Source organism: Ammospiza nelsoni, chromosome 3 (assembly GCF_027579445.1).
Source record: "Ammospiza nelsoni isolate bAmmNel1 chromosome 3, bAmmNel1.pri, whole genome shotgun sequence".
In the NCBI taxonomy this organism is placed as follows: Eukaryota; Metazoa; Chordata; class Aves; order Passeriformes; family Passerellidae; genus Ammospiza; species Ammospiza nelsoni.
The window spans coordinates 4,697,167-4,723,582 of NC_080635.1; the positions used below are offsets into that span (position 1 = coordinate 4,697,167).

The following is a 26,416-nucleotide window of genomic DNA, read 5'->3' on the forward strand; positions in this document are numbered from 1 at the left end:
GATGCCACTTGCCAGATCTGGGGATTTAACAGGCCTGAGTTTCCCTGACAAAGCTAAATCCCATCTAAAATACCAATGTTAGAAGTAGGCATGGCTTCAGAAAGCCAAAACAGTGTTATTCTGCAAAACCTAGACTGCATTAAAGTTGATGGCATCCATCTATTATCTGGCCCTGGATATTTCCAAATACACTTAAAATACAGCAGCAAAAAACTGCAAAAAGAGGGATTCCTATATTTTTCCTAGACATGGCTCCCAAAAGTAGTTTATTAGCATGAAGTAATTAATGCTATTAACATTTATACTTCTGCCAGAAGAGGCAAGACCTGAAATACTTAGAAAAATACATAAAAGGTCTTATGAAAACCTAATTTGTGGAAGAAATGAGAGAAGAAGGGGCTTAGCTTTTAATCCTGTAATGAGGGACTCACTAATGAAAAAAATTCCTACAGAAGGCTTTCCCAGGAAATACCTTGCTTCATAAGATTAATTTGTATAACATCCCCATCTTTTGGATTTGGAAAGCTCTTTGAAACTCTGTTTATCCAGCATGTGAGTGGCTAAGCTGAAAAAAAATAAGGGAGAAAAGAGAGAAAAAGAAGTACCAAAGAGGCAGTTTGATAGAGGAAGTCCCTTCAAGAAAGGTATCTGTATATAGATTAGAGACATTCCTGCTCCTTCCCAGGCCTGAAACACCTGGAAATGCAGAGCTGGAATTTGGCTCCTTGGCTGTGAGGAGACAGCTCCTGGAAGGGGCAGTTTCTGCAGGCAGAGAGGAGGAACAGGGATTGATGCAGATAAATGGCCTGGAGAGCAGCTGTTTCTCCCTTCTGCAGTTTGGGATGGAGCCTGGGATTATCCTCCTCAGGTTGCTTGAGCTCTCCATTCCCAGTTTCCAGCTGGTCATCTGCATTATTACTCCGTAAGGAAGGCAGGGGAGTTTTACCTTCCTGCACCCTGCTCAGTGTCTCCATCACCACACATACCTCATACTCATCATCTGTGGGTGCTCACAGCCTTGGAAAAACAACACACCAGAGTATTTTTTCTATAATTCCAGTTTGCACCAAAAGTCTTTGCTACTGTTTCAAAGTACTTTGCTACTCCAAGGAGAAATGAGCTGCAAAGGAAGAACACAAGCTCTAGGGTGATGTTTCTGCAGCCAGACCCAGCCCCCAGAACCTGGGGAGACATTTTACTGGAACTATGACACCCATCACATCCAGTTTAAACTACCCTTTTAGAGCCTCCTTCTCTGGGGACTGGACTTTTTAGTCCCTACTTCTTTCAGAAACCTCATTTAGTGCTAAGAAATAACTTACCTGAAAAGGAGGAGGGTTTGGGCCAGCACCTGAAGGAAATGTCCATTAATGTGACACTGAAGCCACTTAACCTGATCACAGGTGCATTTAAGTTCCCTCAATGACAGATTTGTTCCCCTCATGCAGAACCCCAAGTGAAAATGTAAGTGGGTGCACTGTAGAGATTGAGGAAGGCACAGAGAAAACTTGTACTGACAGCAAGAGTTAAAAATAAAGGAACTTGATAAGTTTGGTACCTTGCAGAAGGATTTAGGCATCCTGGATTCCTAAGGAGACCAACAAGGTGCCAAACTGGGCTTCCACTTGTTTGCCATAAGCCAATTGCCTCTGAAAGGATTGTGGGATGCAGTCACAGAGGGATTTAGTGGGGGCTCCAGGGAAGGATCTGGAGGTGGTGAGGGAAGGATAAACCAAGTTTCAGGATCCTAATAACAGTGTTTACTGTAAAGCAGGATGAAGAAGAAATAAGATTGGTTCATGTAATTTTGTTTTCTTGGATTAAACTTACTTGACTCAAGGCTAAACTGATGGCTCAGTGATTGAACTTCCCTAAGCCTACACATGCATGACTTCATTTTTTAAATATTAACATTTTCTTCATAATGAAAGAAGAGCAGATGAAAGAAAACTCACTGGATACCTATTGTAAAAAATCCCCACAAATTTATGGAAAAGCTTAAAGATCTGAGGGAATCAGAGGGTGTATTACTATACCTATGCAGGGGAGAGTTTTTGAAGAACACTGGAAACCCCAGCCCTACCCCTGGCTGGCAATTTTCCCCCTTGTGTGTTTATTTTATTACACTAGACAGGCACTTTCTCTTTTCTGCATGCCTGGCTAATGCAATCCCCAGTGGGGCTGTGCTGTCAGGAAGGATCACCCCCAAAGATCCAACGGAGTGTGGCTGGTGAGAGGCCAGACTTCTGAGGGAGACTGAGCCCAGCACAAAGAGGAGCCATTAGTGATCACTATCAGCTGAAATGGAATAGCTGGAACACAGCAGCGAGCAGGGGGAATATAAGGTTGTTCCAAGTTTAGCTTTGTGCAGGGAGATGGATCAGTGGCAAAAGCCTGAAATAAAATGGAAAGGCAAAATCCCAAAGGGACAGAGGTTTCTGGGAGTTCCTAGGCTATAAAACTCCAGCTGACCTCAGACTCAAGGGGACTAAAAAAGACTGGAGAGAAGGAGGTGCCTTGGAAGTGGCCAGTGGGATATGACAACTCTGATCTGAAGCAAAGGACTGGAAAATAAAATGGAAGAAGCTCAGTGTGGAAAAGCCTGTGGATGATCCCTATACTCCACACTGCAGCTTTCAGAGGACATTGAGAGCTCTTTAAAGTGCTTCAATTTGTCAGGCTGCTCCACTTGAAATTTTAGGTTGTCAATATCCTACATCCAAATCTGCAGTTCTTGGGTAAAGGAAAATGGTAACCAGGAAACAAGAGTCTGAGATTCCATCTTGGACTAAGAATAAACATCTCTGTCACAGACAGATGGATAGCAGCTCAGCTGTGCAAAACATGAGAAAAGATGTTTGAGGAAAAATAAATTAGTGGAGAAGTGTAAAGGAGGGAATTAGTAGGATTTATCTCACCAGAAAGAATATTTCCTGTACCAATTGTGATATACAGAAGCAGAACCAAACAGTCCTCACCTACTGAGCAGCAGGTACTACAGGTACTAATCCTGCCAAAAAACCACGGGACCAAAGAGATACAGATCCCTGATTCCCCTTAACTTTATAGGTAACAGATTTATTTTCTTTCCTAAATCCTTGTTTAAAGTGCATTAGTTTAGTGGTTGTTTTGAGTCGCTGTGGATAGGTTGTCCTCTCAAGTATTTTTCTCATGCCTGCAAGCCTTTGATTTGTGGTTATTTGGTTTGCTACCTCAATTAGATATTTAAAAACAGAGGGTATTTTCCCTTGCTTCTCTTACTCGATGCATCAGTTGTTTGATACTAAAAATTGTAGAGCTGTCATCTCATCTTTTATTTCAGGGAATACAAGCATCTAAGGTGAAACCTGCCTCCTCCTACTGCTCTGAAGAAGTTAATTCCTCCTGGCTTACAGCAGCACAGAGGAGAATCCATTTTTTCTCTTTTGCTTTGTAGTGAGGGCAGCAAAGCTACCACGTTGTTGCTAAGGTTCTTCAGAATTGATAATTCTGTGGCATTTTTAGCTGGATGGCTGCAAACTCTCTTCTTTACACCATCTGAAAAACCCAAGGGGCTTTCCTATAAAGCAATTTAATGTATCCCAGCCTCTCCCCCAGGACCCAGCACCAGGAATTCTGTAGTGATTTGCTTCAAGGCATCGAGCACATCAAACCATGTTAATTACCACAGCCTCATCACAGCCACTCCAGCTTTTAGTGGCTCTATTTCCCCACAGACAGGTTTTAAAAAATGAAAGTAAGTCCTGGCTGTGGCTTTAAAAAAGAGGGAAAAAAAAAAAAAAGAGAAAGGACATTAAACAAAATAAATCTCTCAGCTTTCCTGCGTGCTTTCCTTTCTTACACTTCCTGAATGCTATCTGAAATTCAAAAAAAGCAACCAGTAACTGTTATCTCAGTACCTCCAGAACAATTCACTTATTTCATTCAGAACATTGGGGGAGTTTTAAACATACCTTGACTAAGCCAAAAATTTCAGAAGTTGTGGCTATTTCTGTCCCTTCCTCTTCCTTTCTTCCCAAAATATTACAGAATTCCCACTGGAGGGTAGTTCAGGAATGCCACATTTCCTGCCACCCAAAGAGTAAATTTTATGGCTGGATCAGAACAAAGCTGTTATTTCACATGATAATTTCTACAAATAAATGCATGCAGAGCTGTGAGGCTGCTCTTGAGACCCTCAGGGGTATGAACACCAGAAAAATTAATCATTATTTATTCCACAGGACAAATCTCAGTCACATAAATAGAAGCTGGAAGCACCCACACACTGCCAGCTCTAAACAGGGATGATGTCCAACCAAAACTTCTTACATGTATGGAATGCCATCCCCCTGTATCCATCGGATAAATACACCATGATTACTACTGTGAACAGCAAAATGCAAGAATTCAGTGGGTTTAACACTTTGCTTCACACAAGTGTTGTTGCAAACATTGGTGTGGTATCTTAGAAATAAAGCACAATCTTGTCAATCACTCTGTGCCTACAGTTCACTTTAAAACAATGGAAATAGTTTCTTCCTTCTCACAGGCACATTGCAGCCTGCTAGATTATACTGGCTGCATAATGAATTTAAGGAATCAGCATTATGGTATTCAGGCTATGGCTTAACTGTGATAAATAGTGCCTAAATCCTATTCATCTTGGTATATCACTCATTCTTTGGAGCACACATTACTATTTAGTCATCATTTTGTTTCCAAAGTGTCAGCAAACTTAGATAACTGCACAGGTTTTTTTTTTCTCTCTGAGTTATATTGTGGGTCATTAATGAGTTTTAACTTGGTCTGCAAATTTTTTTGTCTGCCTGTTTCCTGACAGCAGGCAGTAACCTCTCTCTGGGAAGAGATGGTACTGTTAGAGCCTCTCACACAATTCAGGGTTGTTTCCTACCTGGTACTGAGATTTCTCTCCCAAGTGAGCTGAACTACTCACAGCAGTACAACAGTTGTACAGTTCAGGAGTGGATGCTTAAGAAAAGTTTGAGGCTGGCTGGTTTTAAACAGGGAGAAAATACAAAACATCACCAACAGCTGAACAAAACTCACAGTGAGTCTCAAACCCCTGCCTAGACCTCCCAGGTGCTGCCACCTAAACTGAGGATTCCCTTATCAGTTGATGAAACATTGGCCTGTCTTCTCATGCTCCAAACATCTCCTGACATTTTGCTTTTAAACACTTTTTCAGACCCTTTCTGCCAAGCCCCTCTTCCCCAGCCACCCCTTTTCTCTATGCTGCTCACATAGAACGCATTTCCAGTGGTGCCACTGACTGCAGCTCCCAATAAACAACTAAAAGGTAAATTTCTCCATATTGATCTTTTTAAAACTCCTGTCCCTGCTCCCTTCCTGTTCTGTTTACCACCTCTATGCCAGCATTTGAATTTTATTTAAAATTTTATTATGATATAAGGTTTTGAAGAGTTACATGTATCCACACTCTGCTTCCACCCTTTGCAGAACAACTCTGTAACTACAAAATGGGAAATACTGGCCTGCTTGGGATAGTGAGTATGTGGCATAGTTTTTAGTGCTGAACTCCATGCAAGAAAGTTCTGGCTTTTCTAATGTCCCTGAAGCCACAGTGATTCCTCTGTAACTAGGAAAAAATAAAACCAGCACCAAAAAGTAGCTTAGTCTTTATCTTATGCCCCCTGCTCAAACACTGCCCCATTAATAATGCATTTCCTTGGTTGCATGACCAATTACTGTTCCCACTAAAGTCCGTGGCAGCATTCCAGCAGAACCTAAGTCAGTGCCTGCAGCACAGAACTGTTACCTCCCTGCCAAATCCAAGGGAATGCCAGGTCACCTTCCAGCTACTGGAGAAACCCTGGGATGCTGGGTATTCCTCCAATTCAGCCTGTCAGACCCAGAAAAGAATTGCTCCCAAAAATCCACAAGGGCACTGCCCCATTTTTTATGGAACACACACCATGGTTATGATGGACAAAATTTGCTTCTTGGTGCTGGACAATTGTCTATGAAACAAAAACATGGCTTAGAGCTTATTGCCCACTTTTAGAACAACACAAATGCAGGAAGAAATAAAAAAAAGTTATAAAACTTTCTCCTTTCCAAACTGCAGGAATCACAGGTGGTAACTCCTAACACCAAGGAATAATAATAATAGTAATAATAATAATAATAATCATTATAATAATTATCATTATTATTATCATCATTATCATTATCATTATAGTTATGGGAGATCCCACAGTGCCTTTCATCAGACAGAGATACTTGTTGGATTTTGAGCCAAGAACTTCTCCTACTCCCCCATTAATGCAGTTCAGAGTGTAATTCTTCACTTCAGGGGTAAAGACAATTTCACAACTTTTTACAGTGTTATTCATCAGAAACTACTTTTAAATATTTATATTTGCACTTATGTATATTAAGTTCTATAGTAACATCATCTAATTGTGGGAGACAACTGGTCTCCTCCTCATTACTCAAGCCATTCAGGAATTTTGATTGGTAAAACCTTCCAACCCACTCCTGCAGCCCTTTGAAACAAAAGTGAGGTTGTTCCTCCTTTGATCTTCCATGTCAGGATTATTTATCCAATTATGCCAGTATTAATATCAAATAATTTGGGGCAAGTTTAGTTATATTAAGTCCCTGCAGTGTTTTTTGAGGCAAAAATAACCTCACTTTAATCCTAATACTTCTACCCACTAGACAACGGACTGTGAGGAGCCTTTAACAAGGAACAGTACTACAGAAATCTCAATTTACAGAATTGCTTTTGTATAAACAGACTCTAAAAAATAAATGATGGCAGAGAGCAGTGTTTGCCCTCATCCCTCACTGCAGCATTCCCTCCACAGCAGAGTGCTTGCAGCAGCACAGAGCCATGCATTAATCAGGAAGCTCCAGTGACTAATCCAGTTCACTCTGTCTAGTAAGAGGATTCCAGCAGCAAACATGCCCAGTTTTCTAAGAAGAAAGCAAGCCAAGCAAGGCAGCTCCAGAGGACATCAAGAAAATAAGAAGTGACAGATTGGTGTCACCTAAGAGAAAGTATGGCAGGAGATGCCACCACGCTTTTCTCCACACAGAAACCAAGAATGAGGAGGTCCAGCAGAACATCCCTGTCCTGCAAGGTTACATCACTCCTGATGAGGCACAAAGCTCTCCTGCTCATGGCCTTGGCAAGGTTCTATTTTTTTATTCTTTAACTGAATAAAAACAAACTCATACATTTCTGAAATGCCTGTCATTTAGGAGTTAAACTCTGATTTTAATTAACATGTCTAGCCTTTAAGCTTAATGAGGTGAATTTTCCTTAATTCTAGTAGAACACAAGTCAGGCAAAACATTTTCCCCTCAAGAAAGTCAATATTGTCCAAAATGCCCAACTTGTGGAAGTCTGTTCCCACTATTTATTTCCAAGTCTTAACCCTTTTTAGATAGAAACTATCAGGAGAACAGAATAGAAACTATAGACAGAAACTGCTTCTATTGCATTAGAAACTATTTAGTGGAAAGTATTTCCACTTACAGCAAGAATGAAGCTGGCCTACACATCATACAGTCTTGCTGCATTGCATTTTGAAAAAATAAAATTCAGGGGTATCTATGGTTATAACTGAGTGATATTAGTATGGAGTAGAAAAGGAAGAATGCCTCAACTCAGTTTTGATGTCTAGTTATCCAACTGTTCTTGCTTTTGTTTTCTATCTTACCATTGGGATTCTTTGGCTCCTCAAAACCAATGATGCTCTCATTAAATCTAGAGACACTGCTCTGCTGTTCTGCACTTCCACAAATGGGATGGCTTTGGAATCAGGATACATTACCAGAATCTGAGGATTAAATAAAATGAGAAGATAAATGCCCACAGTGCCAGCCAAGGCTCCATTAGTTTCAGGAACACAGCACTGAGAAATGCTCTCTCTACACAATCCCTCCCAGAAAAGTGAGCACTTTTAACAGCTGCTTCACTTCCTCAAGCCTTGCCTTTCTAGGGGAGTTGGGGTAAAATCCCCTGGTCCTTGTGAGCACCCAGCTCCACCCCTGGAACACATTAAAACAAGTTTTGGCTGCTCTTCCTCCGTATCCAATGACCCCTTTGTTTTTTGCCTTCCTCTCTCCTTGTTTCTCAAAAGATGAGCAAAGGACTTGGCAGGAACATCTTTGACTAAGGGGGCATTTTCTGCCAGGTAGCTCCAAGGAAAATGCAAACGACTTTGTTAGGCAGGATGCAGTTTTCCATGAGGATGGAACAGTTATTGAGCTCCTGCTACACTTGAACTTTGCCATTTACCATCAGCTGAACAAGGGCCATTGACCACCACTTCAACAATGGAGGCTTGTGTATAATCACAGAACAATTCATAAGCAGCTCCTGCAAATTCTAGAAAGGCAATTTTACTGCTTAACACAAAGGTCCAAAGAAAAATCAATCTAGTGGCAAGCAGAAATAACTTTCTAAGTACACATGCACTGATGGAGAAGTGCAGTGCTTAAGTGAGGAAATGTCCTTCCTGAAATTCAAACCATGAGCTGCAGATTTGGTGCAGCTGCCCAAACTGACACCACCTGCCCCAGGAAGGGGGACAGGGCAGCCAGTGGAACACCAGCTTCAATGGATATTGAAGTCTCCCTGAATGTTCTAATCCTGACCCACAAGCACTGCAGGAGTGAGGATCCAGGACTGATCCAGTCCTGACTAACTCCAGGGTGCCTGTGGAGACAGCACTGGATACAGGACCTGCATCCACAATGGATCAGACTTATCCAGGATTTATTAGAACTTCCATGGACTTCAGATGATGGATGTGGGTGCAGGTTCCACCACACAGTCTTAACTCAGGAGCAAACACACACCCATATGGAAAATCACTTAAATCTTCAATTTTAGTAAGAACATTAAAAAAGCAAAGAGATTAAAACATCCTTTATAATCAGCATGGATGCAAGCTACAGATAGACAAGGAAAAAACACACATTTCATCACCTTGGAACAAGATTTATCTGAATTATTTTATGGAGAATTTTAAACCAGAGCTGGTTAGATAATCCTAGTTTGAAACAACATATTTAATTTACCACTATAACCTTATTAATTGTCACATAGAGCCTGGTCTATAACAGGCATGTTACAGAGAACTCTCAAGTGTTCCAGTTCTGTAGTTATGTATTTTTGGTGAGATTACAAACAGTAGAACATAAATTTTTAATTTTTCATCTAAATATGACTCACAGTGTAAAGATTAGGTGCCATCTGTTTGTATGTAACAAGTCTCATTGTGCACAAATAATCACCAGCACTTCTAAGCTTTTATCTGTCTTTCAAAGCTGTAATAAATTAGATATTGGCATTTTAGACACTAAATGTTGACATTCATGGTGCAAGATGTCTGACACAGCAACAGGAATTCTTACTTGGTGGGAACAGGGAGCATTTATGTTTATCCCTAGTACAGAAAAGCATCCCAATGCTCTTGTAACATTTGATGGAGGCACATAAAATATCATGCAGCAGAAATGTCAGTTTTGTGCTTAGTGAAGTGCCCTCCTGTTAGTATCTAGTGTTGAAATCCGAGAAGTCAAGCTTGGAGATCTCCTTTTCATTGGAAAAATTTGTTTTATCGATGCGGGAACTTGGGCTTCCAACTTTGCTCAGCCAGGATTTCCTGCAGGAAAAATAAGAGAGAGTTGGCAGATAAGGAATTGCACATGTGAGGGTTATTCTCTGTCATGCCTTCACTCACTTTTACTTTTATAAGAGCCATAAAAAGCATCTTTCAATAAGGAAATTACCCCAAATCTGTTCTTCTCTGTTTCCCCTCCCTTTCCCTTTAAAAGCAAACCAAACTCTTTAAAGGTATCAGTGTTTCCAGGGCATTTACAGAATATTACACAAAACCACAGCTGATAAAAAGGCTAAAACAGATTTACAGCAATGATCCCTTCTAAACACTATTAATAGTATTCCTATAATTATCTTTGCAGAGTCAATACTGTGCTTTTAGCAAGGACCTACAAACCACTGATAACTGAAAAGATATCTGAAAAGATAACTGAATCCCAACATTCACTTTGCTCCTTGCTGGTAACTAAAAACAAGGGAACTGGAAAGGAATGAGTTCAAAACCAGCAAAAAAACATCAATTATGTCAGAGCAATACTGATTTGTAATAAATACTGAATGTTATATTGGATGACTAGATACCCAAACACTGGAACTGCAGCAGGTGAGTGCTTACACAGAGGTTCATTTACAAAAAACACTTACTTGGTCAGTATTTTTGGTTGTGCTAAACTCCCAGAAGTAGAAGAGACAAAAGTATTTTATTGTACCATATTGAAGGAGAAGTATACTTCCACACAAATGATTTTTAGAAGTTAGTATAGACACTTAGCTGATTGCTAATAAAAATAAATATTCACCTTACTCTAATTTGAAAACAATAGTTCCCTTATTAAGAGTTATGCTAATTAATCCATTGCAGAATGCCACTAAGCATTGTAAACTGCAATATTCTAGCAGTGAGACCTAATTTTGATGTCTTTATAATGAGAATCATGGACAGAAATTACTTAACTTGAGCCAGTAAATCAGTGTATCACATCTGAGATACAGAAACACACCTTGCTAGAGGACCTACATGCAAGATTTTTGAAAAAGCAGCTCTTGACACCAGAAAATGCTGCAAAACTTCTCAAGGGGCTTCACCAGTTACCAGAGACAAATAATTTTCCCATGAATCATGTTAGTCTCTCACAGATGGGTCTCATCACTGGCACAGCCAGTTCTAAACTTGCATTCAATGTAACTTCAACAATAAAACAGAGCCTCTGTATGAAAAACTTCCTACAAAACAGCAACCAGGAATCTCATGTTCCATGTGTTCCACTTTATTTTAGCACAGAGAAATTAAAATACCTGTCAGATGCTCCTACTTCCTCACACCTCTTGTTCTTTGCTGCATGTTATGAACAACCTCCCTGTCTTAGATGAAGCCTTTCCAGTAAGGAATATATCATAGGAATAAAGAGTCCAGGAGTAAAACAGGAGAACACAACTTCTCAGTTCTGCTGGAAGTCTCAAGACAGAGGGGATATTTCAACAGAAGGAAACAAGCCTAAGGACAGACCAGTCCCTTTTGTTTCATATTCAGAAAAAAAACCTGAAAGTGTTTCTTGTTTATTTACCAGGAAAGTCTCTAACAGTTGGATGTCCTTGAGTGAGAAGAAAGAACATGTATTTGGAATACTGAATTAATCTCCTGAAAATAGTAGAAATTGCTTTTTAAGTAATGTGATAGCTTGTTCACTATTTCCTTTTGTCTTCCTGTTTTGAAGGTGAGCTTATCCTGGAAAAATCCAAAAGGAACATATTCCTTGGCCAGCCTTCACGACAAAAATTTATCCCTGGGTGCTTCCAAGTCCCAAATTTTGCTGGGTGAAGAAATACCTACAAACTCTGACCAGAGTAAACAATCCACTCTCAGCTCCACAAATCCTCCTTCACATGAATAAGGATGAAGCACAAATTACGAAAATCCAGTTAGAGCAACTCAGCTCCATGGAAACTCTTTACAGGATGTGTGTGTTATTTCTTATTTAATGCAGCAGGGAGGGGAGGAGGCAATATCTGGGAATTACATGACTTTGGGGCTCAGCTCTGCATTGAGGGGACTTTTCTCAGCCATCTCCCTCTCTCTGCTCAAGTGACAGCCCAGTCACCAGCAACGTGAAGAAGCACATTTTTCACAAGCTAAGAAAGCAGAAAATCCGTATTTCCTAGAAGTTTAATGTCATCTCCAATCTCGTCACTACCAGGGGTATTTATTTCCTTCAACAGTGAAGAAAAGGTTCTGAACTCTCCTCCTCAGCCTGTTCAATTCCCATTCACCTCAGATCTCTTCATGTGTGTAGACATGAGCTACAATTACTTGCATTTGGAATCTTAGCTTGTCAATTATAGCACCCATGTTAAAATTCACTGCTCCTTCCCACTTCTCAGGAGTGCAAAGACTCCCTCCCCCTCACTCATCTGAAGCAATCGAGGACATTGCTGAGAAGACACCACACAGGTTACTCTTGTTTTAAAGGATTCATTCCCAAAATGACTGCTCCAATGAATCCAGAACAAGAGCTAACCTTTAAATAGCCATTTCTGACCATGTTTAACTCCATGGAATGGTTTGGGTTGGGAGGCACCTTAAAACCCACCCAGTGCCACCCCCTGCCATGGGCAGGGACACCTTCCATAATCCCAGGTTGCTCCAAGCCCCATCCAACCTGGCCTTGCACACTGCCAGGGATGGGGCTGCCACAGCCTCTCTGGGCAACCAGTGCCAGGGCCTCCCCACCCTCACAGAGAAGGATTTCTTTCCAATATCCCACCCAGCCCTGCCTTCTGTCACTTTGAAGCCATTTCCCCTTGTCCTGTCTCTCCATTCCCTTGTAAACAGCTCCTCCCCAGCCCAAGCTCTGCCTCTCCATGAAGTCACTCTTGGCCATGCTCTGATCCCACTGAGTTCACCATGGATTTCTGAGTTACACAACCTCCCTGTCCAGGGGAGAAGCCAGTGCTCCTGAAACAGCTTCCCAACCAAACCACACAGCTTCCCAATCCCCATGTTCATGAGGGATACTCCTAGGAGCTTAGAACAATTTGATCTATCACTCCTTCCCTTCTCTCCTTTCATTAACTATAACAAACCTTGCTAACAGACACTGCCTTGACACTTGGAAAAAACATCCAAAGAGCTGGGTTTTCACCATCCCAGTTCATATCCTTGTGGAAACAGCCTAGCTGGCACAGCATTCCAAACAGGAAAACACTCCTACCTGTCAGCTTGGCAGAATGGAGCCTGGCCAGGTATCTAGAGAGATCCCTGGAAAGGTTGTTCAAGGAGTTACATCTCTGTAACACAGGATAATCACAGAACCCAAGGCTGGAAAAGACCTCCCAGACAGATTCCAACCTTTGACCAAACACCATCTTGTCAACTAAAGCATAGCACTAGGCACCATTATTAATAATCATAATTAATAACACTGGCACAGCCCTAAAACCCGCTGTGCTTGAAATATTACAATAACAGAGTAACCTTTTGATTTCCTGAACAATATTTATTTTTTAACTCCAATCTCTGCTACAAAACAGAACTCTCCAAAATAAACGGCTTGCTTGGCATTATTCTCTGAAGTATTTCTTTACGATATGAAAACTATTCCTGCAATAGTTTCTTTTTATATGCAAAAAGACAAACTTTTGTCCTGATACTGGAGAAATTTGCAGGTAGGAGAGGACCTGGAAATGCCCTCCAGCATTAATACATGAGGAGCTAGGTACAGGTTAAGAATATGTTCCTCTCTCTTCACCTCAAGCCCAGTGTCACTTAAGCAGAACAGGAGAAACCTGTGCTTTTATTTAGAGGAAGAGAAAATAATGGCACTGGCTTGTTTACACTTTATTTCCCTTTGTTTAGGATAAATACTGCAGAGAATGTTACTTTTTGAAGATCATATGACAGCACATACCAGGCTTGCAAATATTTATAAAATCCCTCCAATTTCTTTTTGCCTTCTGCAACAGCACTGTCCAATGTTTCATAAATCCTGATATTTCAATGTTTGCAGAAGAAATGTGGAATTCTCTCTCTCTCATGACTATCTGGCTTCTGAGATTTTGGAAAGAACTTCAGCCACGATTTTCAAGCTTTGCTCTGTAATGTTTAGGGCCAGGAACATTTGTTTTTATAAACCCAAAAATTCCTCTGCATAAAGACACCTCCCACCTTTCCCTCCTCAGCTTACTGCAGAGCCATTTCTATTGTCCATACACCTCTGCTCCTCCTGCCAGGAAAATAGGTAACTGTAAAGAAAATTGACAGGGTTTCTTGTTGTGAAAAAGTAGCAGGAAGAATAAAAACCCTGGCAAAGAAATGTGTTGGGAACAATGGGATTTGAGAACCAGGCTAAATGCAAGGGAGGGGAATTTTAACCCCATTATTAGGATGGCCCCACCAGAGCCCAGCACATGCAAGCCAGGTGAGGGTTACTCCAGAGGATGAAAGGAAGCAGCAGGATTGAAGGATGCAGACCAAGCAGTGGGTGGCTGGAAATGAAGGGACCTGCTGAGGCGTGGGCATGGAGGCCCAGAATAGAGCAGCAGCCTGGAGCTGTGTGGGAGCCTGGCTGCTCCGTGCATCCCAACTGCAGGAATGCCTCAGCCCATCGGGGATTCAACACAAGGTCTGGAAGTGTTTGAGGAAGGAGAGAAAGGTAGTTAATCAAAACTGGTGTTTGATTCTGTTTTTAAACACAGCTGTCAGATGAATGTTGTTAATTTGTTTATATTTCTTCCTTCCTTGCTGCACTCAGGGGCAGCATTTCCCTTGGGAATGCACAATGAGCTTTTCCTCGAGGTATATTGGAAAGGATGTCAACAGCAAGGGCAGATTAGCAGGATCTGAGATTTTACAGATATTGTGGGACACAGCCCTGAGTAAGCCTCAAATACACATTTTGGTGGTGAATTTCTATTTATAAACTTGAGAAGAGTGACTTATGCATTAATCATCATTCTGTATGGTATTGGCAAGGCTTTTTTAATGTAGAAGTGATCATGGCCAGTTTGTATCAGGGGAGAATTTTGGCTCTATGTACCTCAAATCCACTCTGACACTGTATCTGATCTATGTTAAATGTCCTCACCTATTACTTTAAAGAGGAGGAATTATCCCACAATGATAGAAACAAAGCCTGGAGTTGTTCTGGTTTTGTCATATACAATGCCAAGATCTGTTGTGCATTTTCCTGTTAATCATCTTGGTAACCTTCAAGGAGGATTTAATCATTTCAACATGAGATCATAAGTATATTTTTATTAAAACTTATCAGCATACCTCTTTGTTTAGGCCATGTTAGGCAAGTCACTTTTGGCTTCTTTCAGAGATCTTATCAGAAAAATCTCAGCAACACTGCAGTCATTTGTTCCAAAGTAAAGAAGTGAGTGAAAAGTAAACCCAAATTCAGCCATTCCAGTAACTCAAACAAAGCTTTTATGTCCACACTGACCTACAGAAAAGCAGGAGACAAAGGGAATTTCCAGTTAAGCTTGTGTCCTGTCTCCCAGAGCAGTAAACATCCCAGGAAGCCAGCAGCAGCCAAAAGGCCCATTGTGTTTTCTCCCTGGAATCTGTCTGCCCCTACAGGGACCTCGGCTCCCCAGGCAGACTGGGAATTTTGGCTAACCCCACCCACTGCACAGAACCCACTCAAGGTTCTCTGCACTCCACAGCTATTAAAGCCAAGGCCACAGGAAGCTTAAATGAGGAGCAACTGCTGCTGTTCGGGCACCAACAAAAGAAAAGCTCTTTCTAATGCTCAGCACCCATCACCCACATAAGACTGAACGAGGACTAAAGGACTTCAGCCTGACCAATTTTGCCCATCAAAATGTTAATTAAACCCTTACAGTGGCCATTTCAGAGCCAGAATGAATCACCACACTTGACCAGCTCAGCTTTGCTTCAAACCCATGTCCTTACACAGCCTGGCAGAAATCCAAGAGTCCAGCTGACCAACACAGTCAGGAATCTGAAAGACAACACTTCCCTGGTGTGCAGTCCCAAGGCTCAGCCGCACACAAAAGCCACGAGGAACAACACCCACAGTTCCACTCTTGCTGCAGCTCCTCACAGGAGACACACTAAAGAATAATTTATTATTATGCAAGAACTAAAAATAATGCCAGGCCAAATTGGAGTGAATTCCTTCAAGCTCTGGGATTCTATTTTCCTCAAAATTCCCCCTTACTTTACAAATCTCTTTGCATAGTTAAGGGACTGAAAAAATAAAAGTTAGAAGGCTCACTGAGAAGTTGCCATTTCCAATTATAAACGTCTTAAAGGAAGGCACCAACACTTTTAAAGCATCCTCCTGTAGAGCTCTGAGCAAGTCTGAGGGCCAATATTTAGCATGCTCAGTGTTGCAGTGACTGCACATAAATTTATCTTTTCCTAGAATGCCTCAGTTGGAACATTTCACAAGCTAACAAGGTTGGCCTACAACTAAGAACTTTGGGTTTCTTTTTATCCTCAGTTTGCAAAAGAGTTTTGAATATTTTTTTTTCAAGCATTCAGCCAGCTCAGCTCTATTTTTTCCCCAATTTTACACTATGTGATCTAATTTGTTAATTCAAATTGCACTTTCCAAGGAAGCAGTTACACCCCCACCTTTTAACCTCCCATCTCCAACTGCTTTTTTTAAAGCAACTGTGATGTAACATAGTAGACTTTTCAGAACATAAGAGCAACAAGAAAATATTTTAAATACATAATATTAGAGAGCACAAGTGTTCAGGAAAACACCAAGTGGATTCCACTAGCTAATAGTCTGCTTAAAATTTATAAGCTGAGAAAATTTGAGCTTTATCAAGACTTACTTTCGTAATGCTCTATTTTTTTGGTATTACAGATATAGCTCCAACAAGCAGAAAGCAAAAAATTAACATAAGGGTGTGGCAGGGATTCTGCTCTTGATTTGACAAGTGCTCCTTGTGATTTCCAGCACACCAGATCAGGGATGTGCATCCAGCAGGGAGTGTTTACAAGGCAGGGAACACTGCACCTGTCATCCACAGGATGCACATACAATATTCCCTGGAAAGCACAGGAAGGACCAGGATATGTATTATTTATTGTTTTCATCATATATCCCCAAGACCCTCTGTCTGCTCTGCCTTGAGGTAAAGCTCCAGACACAACAGCCTGAGGCAGGAGGGGCTCCAGGGTAGGATGTGCCAGGCTGTCCCTCAGGGACCCCATGGAAGCAAACACCCCTCTTCACTCACATACCAAGGAATTGTATTCCACCTACAGTAATAAAATAACTTTCATTCTTCAACATATTACTCCTTTATCATGTTTTTCTTATTACTTTACCTGTATTCCAAATACCATTTCTGGCAGATCTAATCTCAACTCCATTTCTCTCTGGCTTTCCAAGTACCATGAAGTTATCCTTTCACTCTCTGCAGGCAGGTATTAAACACATCACCCTAATGAAGCCATTCAAGCCCTGATCCCAACCGCTCCAACAGGAGGGATGCTGGATAGATAAGCTGAGATATCAAATAAAACCCAAATAGAATCAGCCAAGGCTTCTTGATTTCCTCAAAGTCTACATTGCAACGTCTCTAATTGCTAGACTTTATACTTTCTATTAATATTAAAAAATTAGATAGAAAAGACTTTTTCACCACAGCATGCCAAGGGCAAATCCCATCCTGGGGTCCATGATCTGTCACTATGGATATACTCACTGAGGAAAAATAAACACACTTAAAGCTCCCAGCTATTTAAGGAAGCTATCAGAGCATGAAGAAGTATCCCAGTTCAATGTTTCTTTGTGTAAAAAAATTGTTAAACAAGGCTTTAATGCGTACTGAAATGAGATCTGATATGTTCTTGCTGTTCAGTGTTGTATTACACCATGCTTTTATTAAACTTAATTTTCAGAGTATTTACCAAAAACATTCTCCTGTTTATCTGCAACAGTGATAAAATGAATGAATCAAGAAATAGAATTCTTTGAATCTTTCTTACAAAATGAAGCCATATTGGAAATACCAAAATCTCACCTTCCCAAGGCGGCTCTGGAACTTCCTACTTGAAGTTAACACATACCAAAACCAAACCAGACTGATTTAATTATAATTGAGGGTAACTGGCTTCATCTTTCCACCTACATTTCTCATGGGTCTGGATATTTTCCTGCTCATTCCAAATCTGCCCCTTAAACAGTACAAGATTTCAGTAGTGAGAGCCTCAGACTCCAAAAAAAAATCAGAATAAAAGCAGTATTGCACTAAAGGCAGCATCTTATTTCTACTGAAGTCAACAGCATCTTCTATCTACTAAAGTCAACACTTACTAGGGACAGGGAGATGGACTTGATGTCTGCTTTTGCAAAATTTAAACAAAGAACTATGACTACAGAAGAAAAATATCAAAATCAAAAGAAACAATCTTTGGAAGACTACATCATACTGTGCAAGTATTCCCAAATAGGTCTTGTTAATAACTATTTATAAGTACCTTGTCCTGCAGAAATTTTTTATTTTGTTGTTTATGCTTCATAATTCCTTAATATACAGCAGGTTTTGATATTTTGTGAGATGCTTGGTAACAAGAGAATTATTGGCAAAGCATAAATATGTTCCTAAACTCCATCTTCCTGGGTTTTTTCCATTTTTCTTTCAAGCTTCAGAGTCTGTCAAGAAGTATCAAACATCTCATTTGTTTTCTGTAATTTATGCCATTTTCTTTTTTTCCCTTCCCCCTTTTTGAAGTTCTTCCTTTGGCTTTCCCATGGAATCTGGCTGCTGCAGGAGCCACATGGGTTGGGATGTGAATTGAGAACTACAAAAAAAAACCCTTGAAAGCCACAAATCTAACTAGTGGCTCATTTTACTAAAATTTATATACAAGTATTTCAGAAAAGCCCTCAACTCATTTCACAGTCAACTTGAAGCTCCTTGGTGCTTTCACTGACAGATTTCCAAAGGCAGGGAGCTGAAGCCCTTGCACAGAAGACACAGAGGCATTCCTAGAATAAAACCTCTCAAAAGGCAAGCTCAGGCTCTTTGCTTTTGCTCATTTTTATGTCCACAGAGAATAAAAGATGTTTTCAGTTTTTGGCAACACCAAGCCCTTTGAAGCAAAACAACAAAAGTAATAATTTATAGAAGGAATTATGCAAAACATTAGCTCTCTATGACTGGGGGAGCTGCTGTGAAAAAATAATTTCACAAAATTCATGTCAGAACAGTTCATGTCATCGTGCTTTTTATAAAAACAAGCTGCCTGGCTGTCCAGAAAAAACAGTCCAAACACTATATAAATCATATCAGTTAAAGATGAACTTCACAGCAGCTGCACTGAAATTCAGGACAGATCACGTGTGGGACGAAGAGAGTGGCTTGACCATAGATCTGCCTCCAGAAAAAGGCACTAAAAGCCTCCAGGAATTCCCACTCTGAGATAAGGACGCAGTTTTATGAATATTTATGCTGATATGACAGATTTTACTACCAAACTGGGATCAAGAAGGAGCTCAAGAGCACATCACCTCTGTGAGTCACATTCCAGGCTCTCAGACTGGGTACCAGCAAAAGGAAGAATCACTGGAATTCTTTCCAAAGGCACAGAAACATCATTTCATCCTTTACAACATCAACAGGCAGGAATAATTGCCATTTCATTCAGCACAGCACTGAGACAGGAGTGCAAAGTCAGTCCCATTTCTTACATCATGCTGAATCCTTCTCCTGTGTTTGGAGAAATGAGTGGTTGCTTATTCTGCTGGAATTTTCATCAGCAAACACACATGCAAAGACATCTGAAGCAGCACAACTGCTGCTACTGTGTGAATAGATCCTACTGAGGGCAAATTTGCATTTATACCTAGAGTAAAATATATATAAAAAGCTAATCTTGACTGTGACAACTCCACACAGAATATACTCTCAACCACATATAGGCTTCCAATTCCAAAGACATTCAGTTTCAAACAAGCCATCCCTCAAACTCTTGGATACCAATCACCAGAGAACATTTCCTCTTGGACAGACACTCAATTATTTAGGCAAACCAAACTCCTCCAGGAGACTGGAAATCCTGGCACTGAGAAGTCAACAGATGTCAGAACCCAGTCAACAAGGACTTCTAGGAATTCATTAGCCAGGGAACACCTGTAATGCTGTTCCAAGCATTAAACACACAATGCCATAACCAACCTAATTCAGAGCTGCTGCATCAGTTTCCTTTGCAATCAAGGGCATTTGGCCACAGAACCTGACAAATTATTAAACAAATAATTCAAATTACATCAGCTACTTCCCTGTGCTTGTATGAAATTCTGTGTGTGGACTGTGGGGACCAAATAAAGTCAGAACCTTGCATTACAAGCTCAGAATTCCCACATGGAACTTGGCTCTCCAGCTCCATTCCTACAGGACCAAGAGCACAAGGGTTATTAGGAAGGTGCCTGCAAGTAAAGAAATGCATCTCTACCAGAGAGCAACTTTTCCCTAACATAAAGCAGCAAAAAGGATTTTTATTTAATTAAAACATCCATTTTGGCTTCAAATTTAGTAGAGAACAACACAGGCTTGCCTACATATTTATTTGTTTACTGAAACAATGGAAACAAGTTCATGATTCAATTACTGACAGATGATCTACTATTGTGATGTAAATCCTTCTGTTCCTTCATTCTCCTTTGACTTTACAATAGAAACAACCTTCTCTTCTTTATGCAATTTTGCTTATTTATCCATATATTGATCCAGTATGTAGAAAAACACTACAACATTTGTTTAAATTTTAACCCTCTCATGTAAAACTCCATCTAAAACTTCAAATTTTAGCTTTAAATTTAGCTCTAAATTTTAGCTTTAAATCATTCTTTTCATCCTAGTTTTAACTGTTGGACATTTCTAATGACTTACCTTTCCCAATACTGGAAGACAAAGCCCCAAAATTCCTAAGTATTGATGGATCCATTTCTTAAGGGTCCTTCATCTTCAAGGTGTATGTTGAGAAGCAGCTCAGTGACCATCTAGGAAACCTAACCACTACAATAATTTTCTACTCTGTATATTAATTTGTAAATATTTTTTAAGCCAAGAGTCTGATCCCCTACAAATACACCCAAACAACTGGCACTATAACTCAAGGATTAAGTCTACCAGCTTGAGAAATCTGGGCTGAGCTTCTCAGACAAAGAAATCCAGCAGGAACTTCAAGGAGCGACACCTCCAGCTAAAAAGCAACACAATTATGGTTGAGATCCAGAAAATTTCATTAAATATTAATATCTCCTGCTTTGCCTTGCTCCTGCAGCAGCAGCAAAAGGATAAAAACACAGAGAAAAACCTGTCCAGCTAATCAAATTGTGGGTGCTGATTAAGTGAAACTTTGACTCCTCTCCCTGTATTTAGAGACAGAGAACGAGATTCTCTCCAAACCCCACAGCACTCACAGATCCAAAGTGCTGGATGGCTCCCAAGAACTGGTAACAGGATGACAATTCCCCACCCTTCACAAAACACAAACCACTGATTTTATTAGGAAATGACACACACTGCTCCCAGGTATACAACTGATACATGGCTGGGATGACCAGAAAACAGCAACTGACCAAACCCTGAAGCAACAGGGTAGAATAAAACCTCTTTATTCTACCTAAACATATTTACAACCCTTACAAGATTAATCAGAAAACAAACAGGAAGAACCCTGAGGAGAGCCAATTATCAGAACAGAAAACTATGCATAAACAATTCAGCCTTTATCTGCATGTATAATTTTAACACAATACATTTACCACGAGCACATGGGACAAAAATGGTTGTGTGGCTGCAGCTTTAACATGAACCATAAGCAGCTCAAAGCTGCCACATTTAAACAGAGCAGCCACACAACTCTGATGGAAACCTGGCTGAACACCAGGCTCAAGCAGAAACACCAAAGAGGGTGCAGGGAGCACTTAATTCAGAGTAAGGAGTAGCTTTCCCATTCAGTTCTATGGATAAATGGAATAAATTTTTGTCTCTCTTCACCACCCTTACAAAACAAGGCTACCTTGCCATTTCTAGAGTCCACTGCACACCTTAAGTGGCAGCTGTACATTCCCAGCACTCTGCTGCTTGGTGGCACAATGTTGACCAAGGAACTCTGCAAAAAGGACAGCTGAAACCTACTTAAAGTGGTTTAGAGCAGAGTTAAATGTGGCAAAGAGTGAGTATGAACAAGACCAGCATGCCTAAATCTGCACAGATCAAGGCAGACCAACAGCTCTCCACAACACCTGAGCTCCACATCCACTGGTTTTATGCTCCAAATGTGCATCAGCATTGGCAGAATTGGAATCCCAGGATGGATCAGGTGAAAATGGACTACAGTGCCTCAGTCCAACCATCCCAGAACACACAGAATTGTGTCCAGCTGATCCTGGAACATCTCCAGAGAAGGAAATTCCACAGCCTCTCTGGACAAACTGTTCCAAGGAGTTCTTCCTCCTGTCCAGGTGGAATCAGTTCCTGCCTGTTCCTCTTGTGCCATGGCTGGGCCCCTGGAACAGAGCCAGGGACACTGGCTCAGGGCTCCCCGGGAGGCTGAGCAGCCCCAGCTCCCTCAGCCTCTCCTGGGCACCGAGATGCTCCAGGCCCTTCCTCATCTCCACAGCCATCACTGGCCCTGCTCCAGGAGCTCCCTTGCCTCCTGTCCTGATGATCCCACAACTGGACACAACACTCCAGATGTGCCTCCCAGGGCTGGCCAGAAGGGCAGGATTCCCCTCCAACCTTTTGGGAATGCTCTTCCAATGCATCCCAGGTCCCTTGAGCCTTCCTGCCCCCACAGCACCGCTGGTCAGGGACACCTTGGTGTCCATTAGGATCCTTCTCTGCAGAGCTGATACCCAGCAGGTTGGCAGGAGAACGAGGGCACCACCCCAAACCTCCTGAGGAGGTGCCTTGGTTGCTGAGGAGTCTGTAGGAGGGAGAGGCAGAACAGCTCCTGTGTGTGAGGGGGACACCAAGTGACAGGTGACAAGGACCAAGCTTTCCTTTTGATCCCCATCCTCACACATGGAAGAGAATCAAGGAACTGAGTACACTTTCCACTCCAGTGCTTCTATAAAAACCACTTTGTAGGCTGCTCCAAAGCAACAGAGCTCAAAGCTGGGAATTTTTATGTAAAATGTGATAAAGAGGACCTAAATCTGTTCTATGATGTTACTGTGCAACATTCAAACTGTATTCTTTCCTGATATGTTTTTAAAATAAATCCAGTTTCAAAGAAAATTCCAGGTACCAAGCAATTACTTATTACTTGCAGTTCTTCAGGGCACTTCAGTGAATCCTGGGAGAGATTGTTTGCTAAGGAATGCAAAACACTTCCCTTATGGCAAAATTCTTTCAGACAAAGAAACTGTTGCTGGCTAGAGAATACAAATCATCCCAGCTCATCAAAAGGATTTTTTGTAAAGCAAATTATTCTTCATTAATCATTACTTTATTTGCATTCACCACTTTTAGCAGCTGTTTCACACAAATTTATGTCTCTTGAGCTGATATTCAGCCCTATCAAATAGCACAAAATAAATGGTGTATAACTGAAAAGGTCACCTTCTCCCATATACTTTTCAGGAACCTCCAGTCAAAAACCCGGGACTTCAGTAAACCCTTCAAAAATCCTAAATTGGAAATTTATATTTTCCAGAAGTTCAAAGCATTTTGAGCTACCAAGGGGGACTGGGCACCAAAAAGCCTTTTAATATTTCGGAATTAAAAGACTCCCAATAACTAAAAAGTTGAAGTTATTGAGTTAAAGAAATTCAGGCCTGTCTCACCCTTCATCAGAAATCAATTTCATGATGAAGAAGCACAAACTCTTCAAGTCTCTGCATATTTAAAATTCTTATGCAACTTTCTTTTAAGACATGATGGCTTCTCTGTTTTACTGCCATGTTAAATATATTCTTTCCCTTTTTAAACTGATTTCTAAATAATATAGTTCTCCAAATGACAAATGAGTTCCAGCCAGCTTGGTTCTTCAGTGATGTTTGGAATTTTTAATTTATTAAAGAAAATCCTGGAAAACTGTATTAATAAGGCACTGATATGCACTCAAAAAATTTTAAAATAATAAAGTATAGGATTACAGCATAACATAAAACATCTTGGTTCATCTTCCACAAATACAAATTAAAACAAATTTTAAACACTGCTTGACTAGGAAAAGAAAAAGCTTTTATATTCTGGGGCCTCTCAGAAGAAGCAGAAGACATCACAGAACTGAAGCTGTAACACAAGGGAAGAGGGTAATTTAATGTGGAGTTATATATTAAAAAGCAGCTAATAACAATTATTAACTGCTCTGTGACAAGAAACTTCCACATCCCTCACTGAATTCTGCATTCCTAGCAGGAATTAATTCCATTTATTCCTAAACAATTCATTGAAACACTGGGTCTGCAATGTCAAGGTGGGAAATGCTTTTTTAAACTCAGATCTCATTTCAATCAATCCCAGAATGGTGTTTGAAAAGAGGGGCAAAGATTAAGAAATAAGACCTGGATCAAGTTTCTCTACATTGGCTGAAATTTCATTTTCCATTAAAGCTGTCAACCAGCTTCACTGAAAGAAGTGATTTTAATTACATTTGACAACCCCAAAACTGCTGTCTTATTTGCAGAAGTCCTGTTCAACATTAGCTACCAAAAGGAAATCAATATTTCAACTCATCCCTTTTCTCCTGGCATTGATTCTTCTGCAAAGCAGATGGAAAGCAGCATTTTCGTAGGGGAGTTGCTAAGAGAAACATCTAGAAGGCACAAAATAGTAACTTCCACACATGCAAGTAGATTGACATCTAGTGTAAAAACACTGAACTACAAAGCCACATCAACAAGGATTAATTTAAAATATTTTTTTAATGACAAAAGAATCAAATCCTCCAAATACAAGCACTTTATATATATATATATATATTTAATAGCTACACAAAGCCAAAGACATCGTACCAGTGACTGGGGAAATGCAGCTTCCAACAGAGGAGAAATGAGAGACATCAGCAGTGAATGAGAACAGCAAATGAGGAAAATCAGAAATCAAGTGTGCCAGGGAGAACAAGGAAGAGAAACACAGGCCAGCTGGTCATGGAGAAGCTTTTTCCACCTCTGGATAAGGTGAAGTGAAGAGTTAGAGACAAAGGCAGAATGTTTGCATGGTTTAATTTTAGAATTTATGACTGAAAGATATCTTGGATACTCCTATTTCTGTCCTGCAGGCCCAGAGACTGATGAGAAGAGGTACAAATAGTCTCTAATCAGCTGTGTTCTTTAACACAATGAATAGGGAAAAGAAGTTTGTATGTTGCAGAAAAGATAAATAAAAGGCTTTTCAAAGTCACTCCACTGAAGATTGACCCCTTGTATCAGCATCATGATCCCAGAATTTCATGTATTAAATATCTTTGGGCAAAGATGTTTTCATTCCTTTCAAAGGAATACATTTCCAAGAAATCTCAAGAGTTTGTAACTTTTTTACTCTGTCCAGTACTGGTGGCATTGGCAGAGATTTTGGACCTCATCACATTTTCCTGGCTGTTCCAGCCCTCTTTTCAGGTTCCTGCCTGTAACAATTCCACAAAAGCAATATCTAAAAAATAGTATCCTAAAGGCTGAGAGACAAGCATCCAAACAACTCCTGACTCATTCACAACTCATTTTCCATAATAATATAAGGACATCTGTCTCAAACCCAATGATTCATTGTGTCCTGATACCCTATTGCCCTCAGTGATGATGAAGGTGATTTTTTTTTTATATATATAATTCCTCAGTTTGCCACAGACCCAATGTGTTAATCATTACACAACTGACAGTTTGTGCTGCTGTAGATGGGACCCCAGGGTTGTTTTGATTCAGGAAAACTCAGGGCTCCAGGGAACCTCTGCACAATGAGTCAGAGGTGAGCCATGACTTGGGGATAAGCTCTGGAAAAGGCAAATACAGCCGGAAAAATGAAACCAGGGCTGCTCCCAGGGCCATTTCTGCAAGGGCACAGGAGTGAGCTCCACTCTGAACCAAACTTTCCTGACACTAATGACACTGTACACACCAGGTCAGCTGGAAAATGGTTCCTTGGCCTCCTAAACCCTACTGAGTTCTGAAGGGAAAGCTAAGGAGAATTTGCTCAGTCCCAAAGACCCTGCCAATCTCAAGTGCATCCAGTTTTGTTCCTCAGGCTAAGGATTTTCAGAAGCTACAAACAATCAGAACCCAAGGAAAAAAATCCAAACGCTGCCCATTTTTTGTTTTGGGCTTGAAACCAAACAACACAAATTAAATTAACTGCAGAAATGCCCAATACAGCTCTGTGACTACCCCCCAAGTAACTACTGCAGGAATACACTGAAAACAAGGACAGGTTACATGATTTTGGAACAAAACCCTTGTTCTGTATTCCTTGAGTGTCTGAATTCCATTGTACATCCCTACCTGCTAGGATACAAAACCTCCACAGACAGACTGCAGGACATGATCCATCACCAATTCAGGATCTGCTTTTTCTCACTTGTCATCAGTATCACACTGAGTTGGATAAAAAAAAGGTAAGACTTAAATATACCATGGCCTTACTTGAATATAATTGTTTTATTTTTAGCATGTTTTTAATTAGGAGAGCTAGACACCAAAGCAGCAAAGTGTGCAATGAACTTGAACAGAGTAAGAAATACCTGGAAATTATTCATAATACTCTTATTACTCCTTTTCACTAAGGATTAGTAATAATCCCTCATGTTCAGATTTATTAATCAACTGCCAAAAAATCATGAGACCAGCTGAAATCTGAGATCATCAAACCAAAATTCAG

General features: G+C 40.6%; 1 protein-coding gene across 3 annotated transcripts in view; it reads right to left on the bottom strand.

Moving 5' to 3' along the window:
* Positions 1–8,890: 8,890 nt before the first annotated feature.
* Positions 8,891–26,416, bottom strand: part of ACYP2 (acylphosphatase 2) — a 32,407-nt gene continuing 14,881 nt past the window's right edge. For all 3 annotated transcript variants that reach the window (XM_059469221.1, XM_059469224.1, XM_059469223.1), the window contains exon 4: positions 8,891–9,644. In XM_059469221.1, coding sequence (XP_059325204.1) covers positions 9,530–9,644 — 115 coding nt within the window. In that variant the 3' untranslated portion in view covers positions 8,891–9,529. The remainder of the gene's footprint in view (positions 9,645–26,416) is intronic.